The 10,404-nt window shown below is 49.7% G+C and overlaps 1 protein-coding gene across 1 annotated transcript; it reads left to right on the forward strand.

The window, feature by feature from the left end:
* Positions 1-4,374: 4,374 nt before the first annotated feature.
* LOC309411776 (1-acyl-sn-glycerol-3-phosphate acyltransferase alpha-like) lies at positions 4,375-10,109 on the forward strand (the record flags this gene model as incomplete). Its single annotated transcript, XM_082008496.1, has 6 exons — positions 4,375-4,568; positions 5,883-6,016; positions 6,472-6,647; positions 6,917-7,012; positions 7,514-7,586; positions 9,964-10,109. Coding segments are annotated over 6 exons (819 nt in total), but the record flags the coding sequence as incomplete, so codon positions are not given.
* Between the last annotated feature and the right edge of the window lie 295 nt (positions 10,110-10,404).

Consider the following 10,404-nt stretch of genomic DNA (forward strand, 5'->3'; position numbering starts at 1 on the left):
CAATTTTAGCTGAGCACAAGGCTGAAATTTGGAAAATTTAATCAAGCTGATCAGCTTGATCAGGCTGCTTAATCGAACTCATGGAAATGCATGTACAGCAGGACGGGGGCTGACGCAATAGGAGTGCCCGGAGCGTGCCGGCCCTGGCCGGTGGAGCCACTGAGACAGGGAATGCAGCCTGCAGGAGCCAGCGTGGGATCATCTGCCCTGCTCAGCCTCTGCTGCTGATTCCAGAAATGCAACTCGGCCTCCCAGATCTGTCAGGGCCTCTCATTCACTTTCTTTCCCACCTGCAGCCTCCCCACTTGTTTCAGCTCTGGGAATGGATGTCCATCCTGAGCCCATCTTGCTCAGGACCTTCTCCCCGTGATGACTACACTTCACCTGAGTGGAGGCCTATCGAGGTGGTCAGTGGGTTGGAGCATGTGATGTACAAAGAAAGGCTGAGGAAGCTGGATTTGCTCAGTCCGGAAAAGAGAAGGGGAGAGGAAGGTGATTTTTTTTCACTCTTCATCTTCCTAATGAGTAGCTACGAAGCCAGATGGTTCTCAGAGGCACAGTGAAAGGATAAGAGGTGATAGACACAGGTTGCAAGAAAAGAATTTCCTATTAGACAAAGAAAAACATTGTTCCCCGTGATAGTGGTGCAACATGGACACAGGGATCAGAGAGCTAGTGGGATCTCCATCCTTGGACATTGTCCAAACTTGCCTAGACAAGGTCCTGAGCAAATTAATCTGGTTTTGGAGTTAAGCCTGCTCTCAGTAGCTGGTTGGACTGCAGACCTCCAGGGGTCCCTTCCCACCTCAATTTTTCTGGGGTTTGTAGTGATAAACTGATTTACTTTCCAGCCCACAGTTCGCCTGCCTGTGACGTGCACTACCCCCTTGGATGCAAGTCCTATAGCACAAGCTATTCTAGCCTGTCATATTACGTTTCTGTCAGGGCTGTCTGGATGCCATGGAAATCTTCATGAGACAGGACATATTTTCTTGTAGAAACTCTTCTTCTCTTGTCATTACGAAGATTTCCAGCTATGTCTTTGCTTATAAGTAGGTATCCAAAGCTAGTCCGTGCCTTGTAAAACAGTGATGGATAGGTTCACCATGGAGCTGCAGCCAGAGCATGATAAAAGATTCATCATGGAGCTGATGGAATGGAAGCTTTATGGAGCTTCCATAAATACAGTTTCCTCAGTCTTGATGACCTGTCTCTAATATATTTGCTCTGGAATCCCTCTGAAGTTTTTAATATCAATGTTAATGCCTCTGTTTAACTGAGTAGTAACTGCATGCACTAGATGAGTACCCTCTAGTACTGCTCTCCTTTTGAAGACTGGGTTGCTGGTGTGATCCATGGCACTGAGCAGTCCCAGCACTTTGTCCTTTGATAGCTTTTTCCAGTTTGTTCCAGCGGAGCTATTTGTGCCAGCAGTTTCCAGTGGGAATTGCTCCCATTTCTGCATCCGGTCCTCTTATTTCGTTTCCTCTTTCACATTTAGAAGTCAATTGTGATCTTTAACTTCTCCCTCTCTAGCATTGCTGTATTGACACTCCGTTTTCTCCTGAGCCTTCGTTTGCTTACTGTGAACAAGACAATTTTCTTAGCCTTTTCCCATTAGATTAGATCATCTTCCCTGCCTCCAGTGTGTGTCTTAGAGTTGGTGAGTAGGAGAGTCATTAAAGCTGTGTGATGAAAGCTCATGATATCAGCAAGTCTCTCCTCCCTGTCTAAGTTTCACTTAAATTGGGCCAGGCTCTGGAAAGTGTGCAAAGACCCAGGGGCAAAAGGGAGTCAACTGAGCATGGATACATTTAGTCTGGAAACTGGGAGCTTCATTAGAGCTGTAGTTTCTGAAAACACCTTGTACGTTAGGCAAGACCTGGACTGCTTTTGAAATGGAAGCACAGCACCCAGAATCTAGGTGCTAGGGATCCTTGCAACAGAAGAAAATTGTAGCTCAGGATTTCAGTATCTGTGGGTTTGGAGCCTAAATGTTTTGTTAGACCTGAGCTGACTGTCTCTCCGTGGTGAGTTGGGAATGGCATCATTTTTATTATGTCTTTATGTCCTTGCCTTTCCCCATGCTCTAACCAGTTGTTGAAAGTCCCCAGTAACCATTAGCCTAGCTTCAAACTCCTACATATCTGACGTCTTCTTGAAAGCACGTCTGCCCCCGGTGCTCCGAGTGTGTGGAGTTACCTTTCTGCATGGAGCAGCTCAGCGATGCCCAGCCAGTGAGGGTTATTCCTCAGTCTGGTGTTGCCATGGAGAAGCACTCCTCTCATAAACTGTCCAAACTGAGGGTCTAACTTGTAAATATGCCTGTGTGGGTCCTTCTCTGATTATGCTTTGCTTTGACTGTGTGGAGACCACCATTTGTGCTGCAGACATTTTTCTGTCTTTCCCTCATGGTCAGGATCTTGTGTTCTTGTAGATCAGCTGTATTTGAGGGTTGCTGTGCTCCTTTGGGTAAGCCAGTCATCAACTTGCTGCAGCTTAGTACCTGTTTGGTAGTGCACTGTATATTGCAGGAACATAATTTTCTTACAGTCTTGATGAAAGTATTTGTAAATTACTGCCAGTGACTTAAAAATAAAGCTCTCCAGTGATTTGTGATGAGTTCTTATTTGCACACTTACCTGTGCCTAGACATTCTGGATGAGTTTTCACGTGCAGAGTTGTGTAAGATGTTCCTCTCGCATGAGGAGCTTGACAACAGCAGGCTTGATTTGAAAGCTACGTCTGTCCTTGCAGGACAGCCATTCGAAGTGCTTCTCACTAGCATTACATTTTAGGAACCTCTCTCCTGGTAGGTCAGGATGAACGAGTTGTGTGTCAAATCCACCTCCACCCAACTGTGAAAGGCCGTAATTGATACTGATGAGATATTAAGAAGGTTAATAGGTGTTAGGAAAGTAACTGTTTGCTGGATCAGACCTTGGATAAGCACAAAGCAGCCCTGGCCATTCTCTATGAACCGGCTCCGAAAGGGAGCGGGTCTCTGCAGCGCCCGTGCAGAGGGGTCACGGTGCCTGCGTCCACCGTGCGCAGGTGAGGTGCTTGTCTTTGCCCTCCTCTCGCGCAGAGACAGTGAGGAGGCTGCGAATGAAGCTCGTCGCCCTGGCCGTCTCTCCCGTGGTTGCGGGGAAGCCTTGGGAGAGCTGAGCAGCAAGGCCTGCAGTCACTTTTCTCCAGTTTTCCCATGAAAGACAAGAGAAAACGGGTCCCCGGCTAAGGCAAGGGAGCAGGGAGCACAGCCAATGCCTGCCTTTATTATTGTGCCTTTCCTCAGTTTCCTCATGAAATACTGCTGAGCCTTGTCCATGTTACCCTTCTCGGGGATCTGACCTTGTTCTTTAGGTTGCAGGTGACAATCATTGTGGTCTTATGGGTCCTCGGACCTCCCCATTCCCTGTTGAGAATCTGCAGGTTTCAGCCCTGGCTGGGATTTAATATTGTTACTCCTCTTAAGCGATAGCTGCTTGAGCAAGGCCTGTCGTGCAGATGACGAAACATGAAGCTTTTGTTTTTCAGCCTAGTCGTCGTACTTGTTGCAAAGATCCTTTTCATACAGTGGTTTGAGGAGATAAAACGCAGCTGGAGCACTCCCAGGTTGTACCTGCATTTTCTTGATTTGTTTCTTACGTATGCAGCTGCTGTCTAAACGTGTGCCTGCCTCTGGCCATGAAAACGTCAGGAGTAGCTGCTCTCGCTGTCTTTATCTTTTCGTATGGACATGTGGCACTTTTTCCAGTTTTCCCACTCTACTTGAGGAATGTCCAGTTGCTCAGCTTGGTCGCTGCAATAACTAGATGTACGGGGCAGGAGCTGGCTGCTCAGACCACTGTTTTTCTCTTTCTCTCCTCCCTAACACTAATTTCTGGTTTCCTGGGCATCTTGCAGCCAGCTCACTTGTTGGTGAAGTTCGGTGCTTGCACAGCGTGAGACAGCGTGGCGTCTGTGCTGTCCCGCTCATCCCGCTCCCTCCCGTTAGAGACTTCCTTAGACGTCCTCAGGGCTCCCGTGTGCAGAGCCCCCGAAGCGGGGCTGTGTCTCCGAGCAGCCATTGCTCTCCAGCCCGGAGCCGCGCACGCCCTGCACGCGGGCAGCCTTGGTGTTGCGCGTTTGCCGCTGCTTGCCCGCCAGCTCCTACGCACAGCGCTGCTGCAGATCCCTTGCTCAACCAGCCTTCCACGGTTCGTTTAGCTCCCAGCGGCGAACGCAGCCTCTCCGAAGCATTGCTCCCGAAACTTGTTCCAGCTTCGCGCCACCCACATGCAGCTGATCCAGGGAATCTAAACTCTGCTCCACAACATCGGGCGCTCATGACTCATTTGCTGCTCGCTGCAACACTCCTCGGGTTCACTCTGGGCTGGAAGGATGGAGCTTTTGCTCCTTCACTACCCGTTTACTTTTCTGTTCGTTGCGTTTCTAGTGCTTTACCAGGTGAATCCTGCATTCAGATACTTCTGCAAGATGACCTTCTATAAGTTGTGGCTCTTCACCCTCAGCATTCTGGTTATTCTGATCAGTATTCCTCGTGGACGTAACGTGGAAAACATGAAGTAAGTTGTCTGTGGCTTCCTTCTGCTCCGGGCACGGAGCGGGTCGACTCGCGCTCTGTTCCGGAGGGTCCTGGGAGCTGCGCTGCCGTGGGGAGGCATTAGCTGTGTGTTGGTGTGGAGAGTTGTCTGTAATGCAGAGAAGGGATGTGGCTTTCAGTATTGTATCTGAGTCGAGTGATAGAAAGAATAACGAACGATGGAAGGAAAGGATGTAAAAGGTGACATAAATTTGACAGACTAGGTAATGCCAACAACCTGGATATCCTGCACAGCTGAAGTAACTTACTTTTTTTAAGTAAACCTTTCCTATCTGGTCTTCAGAGCTGTATTTCCCCCCTCCATGTGGCCGATCATTCCCTCAGTCGTGAGAAAGCCTCTGCAGGTGCTTTTCCCTTTCTCAGCTTCGTTCCGCACCAATGCCCACCCCAACAGGCACGAGCAGATGTCACCACGGTGCAGCGCTGGCGCCTGCGTCGTCACCGGTGTCCCCGTCACTGTGATTACAGCCTGGTGCCCCCAGGTCCGGCAGCCTCTGAGCCCGGCCCCTTGCTGCGCATCCCCTCTCTCTGCCTGACCCAGAGGCGCTGCGGCCGCTGTACGCGTGTGATTAGCAGTGGTGGGCACCGGTAACCTGGGCTGGGGGTGGAGTGGGGGCTAGCAGCTGACTCTGCGGAGTGCCCGTAGCCTCCTGAAGTGCTGCAGAGGCAGGATTTACTACTTCATTCTTGCATGCTGCAGTGGGAGTTTGTAGCTCTTAACTGAGCATCAGCTTTTCACTTTAAGAAATTTTCTTCAGCTCTTGACTTTTGTGCCTGACTTTTATTCTTTTCTTTATTTTTCCAATATCTGTTAAAATATGGCTACCAGAATTGCAGTCTAATGTCACCCAGAGGCAAAATCATCTCTTTTTCCACAACGTGGGCAATAACAGGGTTAGGTGCATGGCATGTTTATGGCAGTCTGTTTTCATGACTCAGCAAGGTGGGCAGGGAAGTAGAGTACAAACAGGTGCCCTGTGAATTTGGGAATTATCTAATATTTGGCTGATCCATGGAATTACTGTAGCTGAAGTTGCTAGGCCATTGGTCTAACCTGGCTTGAATAAAACCTACCAACCAGGTGTACTTGTCTTTAATGAAGTGATGAGTTGGAGACGTACTAGTTGCTCTTTTCCAAGTCACGGGTCAAATCTAGGAGTGCAGAGAAACGGGCTACTCTGCAGGAGCAGTCTGTGAGATTGGCTGGTTTGGAAGAATGATGTTTGGTTCCTTTACCTAATTTCAGTGTCTCTTTATGTCTGCTCCCCTTTTCCAGGTTTTTGCGCATGTCACTCCTGCCACTCAAATACATCTTTGGGCTCAAGGTAGTGGTGAAGGGCAAGGAGAACCTCAGGACTAAGAAACCTTTTGTCCTCGTGTTGAATCACCAGACCTCCCTTGACATTATGGGTATGTGGTGATCCTGCCTCCTGCTCCTGGTCCCAGTTGTCTCTATGGAAGGGTAGTAGGAAATCCCAAGTACTGCAGGCAGAGAGACAGGAGTGGCCGCCCCCTTTCCCATTAGCAGCTAGCCCCAAGCCAGGGCTGGGCTTCACAGTATTAGAGCCCAATAGGTATTTTCAAGCTAAATTAGCTTCAGCTTTTCCAAGAGAATGGGGATATCGGTGTCGGTTGACCACAGCCATGTCATAGCTGCTCTCATTCAGTGTCAGCAATAGTCCTCCTCGAAATGGGTGGTTAGTCTGGAGAACCCCAGGATCCCTTTCCCAACGTGTTTCTGATCCTATGAAGCTGGATAAGTGCTGAAGGCATGGCATCTCCCAGAGCAGAGGGATGTAGCCCAGAATCCGGAGAAAACCTTAGTGCAGATGACAACTTGTTCTGTCCTTGTTGTCCCTTTCCAGTGATGATGGAGATGTTACCAAGTCGCTGTGTGCCCATAGCAAAGAAGGAAATTCTATACATGGGCACTTTCGGCCTAGCATGCTGGCTTTCAGGAATCATTTTCATTGACCGCAAGAAGAGGGAAGAGTCCATCACTACCTTGACAGAGGTGGCACACTCCCTGCACAAAGAAAATGTGAGTGGGGAGGAGTCTTTGGTGAGGAACGAACCTTGATGTGGCTGGAAAGGGATCTTTGTCTCTGGGCTGGGCACTGAGCAGGACAGAGGAAGAGCATCTCTGGTGGGTTCAGTGTGTTGTGCGTCCATAAAGTGCTTGAAGTGGAGGAAATGGATGTCTCTGCATGGTCAGGAGCAGACAGATCGATCCCAGTGGAGTATGCCTGCACAGTGGCTTAGAATAGTAATTACAGGTCCCTCCATCTCAATGTCTTCTCCCTCCTGCAGTTCCGTGTCTTGATCTTCCCTGAAGGAACTCGCAATCATGGTGGCTCCATGTTGCCCTTCAAACGTGGGGCCTTCCAGCTGGCTGTGAAAGCCCAGGTGAGAGCCATCTTCCTCCTGCCCTTTGGGGTGCAACTTGCCTACCATGGTCCACCAGCAACCAGGGCTACGTGGCTCCTGCTCCTTGGCGTCCCTTTGGATGGAGCATACATCCAGGAGCACAGCAGGAGCCCAGCAGGTGGCACAGGAGGGGGCTGTTTCTGGGACAGGTGGAAAAACTTCATGAGACAGCTTGGGAAAAAAGTGGGGGAACCTTGGCAAGAGCCTGGATCTGCCCGGAGGGAGTTTCTACAGAGCTGAACATACTGATTTGGCAACCCATGCTTTATTGGCCTAAGTACAGAGATGAAAATGCAAAAACTAGCAGCGAGAACATTGGGTGATACAGTTAAATGATCTAAATATCCCTCTGAGCACCTACGATGAAGCTGACTGGGATAATTATCAACAAGGTGCAGGATTCACCTAAGAACACCGGTTCCCTTTTTGGGGGAGGAATGGGGAAATTCGTGGATTCACTGTAGACTTCCTCCCATCCAGGTCCCCATTATTCCTGTAGTCATCTCTTCCTACTGTGACTTCTACAACCGGAAAGAGAAGAGATTTACACCAGGTGAGGATGATCTGGGGCAAAGAGCGGGCTGGGTGTTGGTGCGAGCTCCGTCCTTGGAGGGAGCCATAAGGTGGGTGGGCAGAGGACCGTGTAAGATGTGGAGATAGCAGCTGGACAATGGCAGTTTCTATCTTCTTGGGAGGGAATGGGAGATTTCAGACATCACTTTTGCCTCTCCCTTTGGATTTCTCACAGTTTGTCCGATACCCGTATGAGGGAACCTGGAGAAGCTGCAGAGTCTTGGGGCAGGTCCTGCCCCTGCCCCCACCACACTGTCCTTGGTTCTGCAGGGGCAGGCAGAGTTGGGGAGAAAAAGCTAACATGGAGCTCTCAGCAAAAGTCATGCTTCCAGTTACCCTGTTCTTTCCATGTTTCATCCATTTATGGTGACAAAAATTTCTGCTGGTCACTGATAAAGTTTTATGGGGAAAAAATGACAGAAGTCTTGGGCTTCAGAAGGAAAATGCAGAAAAAAATGTTTCAAATTCCAACAGAGAAAAGTAACCCATCCTGTTTCTCTACTTCCTTCAACAATGCCCAGCCCAAAATGAGCTTCTGCGACTTCCCACCCCTGCCCCAGGCCAGCCCTGCTCTTTCTGAAGGGGAGGATTTGCATCTGAAATTCTCATTCCTCCTTGTTTGTATGTGGGTGTAGTCATTCCCTTGCGGGCAGGCACCTGGAAGAGGGAGTCAGTGCAAACTAAACACTGCCTTGCCTGTTTCTACTCATCTTTCACCTGCTGGGTCTATCCTGTCTCTGTTGGACACACACAACAGCCTTTTGGTATTGGAAGCATTCCCCCACGTGCGGGTCAATAGGAGCGTGAGGAGGGATGTCAGCCCTGCTCTGCTAGCCCACTCCCTCCTCACCACAGCCCTGCTCGGTTGGGCAACCAAGATAGAGCGCTCCCCTGGGAAATCAGAGAATAACACGGTGGGGAGGGATCTCTGGAGCAGCTGAACCTTTTGCTTTAAGCAAGGCCAACTCCAAAGATAAATAAGTTTGCTCTGTGCCTTGTCCAGCCAAGTTTGGAGTAACTCCAAGAAAGGAAATTCCACAACCTCCCTGAGCTTTTTAGGAAAGACTATTTGCAGTTGCATGAACATTTGCCTTTATAATAACCTCACCCTGGGGATTTGTGGTTAGCTGACCTCTAAGCCCCTTTCCTAGTTGCTGTTAAACAAGTAGAACCTTCACTGCTGGAGAAAGAACCACAGTTAGCTTTTCCTGTACCTCCCCACTTTTCCCGTCTGCAGGTTTTTGCCAGGGCTGATTCTGAAGATGTGCCACACGTGGCCAAGATTTCTGCCCACTGAGCAGGCTGATCCTCAGGTCAGGATGGCTCGCAATGTCCACAGTGGCCCTGGGCATGCAGATGAACTTCTGGAAAGCCCAGCTCTATGTCCAGCATGTGCACGCTGACATGCTTGGAGCAAGTCTGGTGCTTGCTGGAAGTCATCTTATGCCCCAAGAGAACTATGTTTTCAGCACAGCCTTGTCATCATTCAGCTTTTTCTGTAGGACCAAGTGAAGCATAGTAGACCCCTGAGATACCAGGCCTAGCTTTGGGTGTAAGATGTGCGGGCACGGAGCATGCCACTCTACGCTTCTCTTTTGCCTCCCTTGCATGGTTCTGCTAGCAGCACTTCGGGATCTCATTTCCTAGCACACGTGTAAAGCCATGCAAGAAAGTTAGAAAATAACACAGACACACCCCAGATCCTCAGGTGGGTGTCTGTGCAGGCAGCGTCTTGTCTCCACTGGCCAGAACAAGGGCCACTGGGTGCAAGAGCAGAAGAGCATGGTGACAGCTCCCCAGTATATTCTTCCTGTTTGCACCAGTCCATTGCTTAGGCGCTTCCCAAGGGGAGTATGACACACCTTGGCCAAACAGGGAGCCCTGGGCACAACTTCTCTTGTCCCAAAGTGTGTTTCTGGAAGGGAGGACTCCACTGAATTCAGTATACATAGACCGGAGCACGGCCAGTTTGTATGTGTTGTTTTAGAGGCAGCTCATTCTCTTTGCCATGGTCTAGACAGACCCTGAGGACTTTCCACTGTGAAAATTTATTCCATATGAATCATTGCATTGGGATGTATTTGAGGGCTAGTGTATGGGAGAAATTCAACTGTTTCTGTATTTATGATTTTTGCAGTCTCTGTGGATGGGAAAAGCCTGGTTTGGGTTTTTGCTGTGTGCATCTAGGACATGACTGGGTTGCTACACCACTGCTGGTGTGTGAAAGAGGGCATTTCCCTTAATTTCTGTCTTGTTCCTTGGTCTGCACGGATGCCTCTGCTATATCTTCTCTTGCTCTTCTACACCACTAACATATTTCCTTCCCACTCTCTGACCCTCCTGTCTCACTCTTCCAGGGAAAAGCATCATCCAGATCCTGCCAGAAGTGGAGACCCTTGGCCTGGGCCCAGACGATGTTCCCAAGCTCACCGAGCAGGTCCGTGACTCCATGCTCACTGCCTATCAGGGGATATCAGGAATGACGAACGGCGCTTCCCATTAGCGATCCTATCTTCCAGCTCCAGCTGTGTGTGCAGCAGCTGAGGGGGAGAGCGTTGGCAGCCACAAGAAGGTCTGGCAGCAGAGACAACCATGGATTGCAACCCTGACATACCAGAGACAGACAAAACCTCCACAGAGGAAGAAAAACTTCTAAGTGGAGGTTGCCATGTTCCTGCCAGAGAACTGTGCCACCTGCGTGGACAGACACACGGTGGGTAGCGGGACATTTCTTTGTAATCGTAACCCTGAGAACTTCTCTCCATCTGGACCCCAGGCAGAGCCAGACCCTTCCTGTG

Source organism: Phaethon aethereus (assembly GCF_964289735.1).
Source record: "Phaethon aethereus genome assembly, chromosome: 19".
In the NCBI taxonomy this organism is placed as follows: Eukaryota; Metazoa; Chordata; class Aves; order Phaethontiformes; family Phaethontidae; genus Phaethon; species Phaethon aethereus.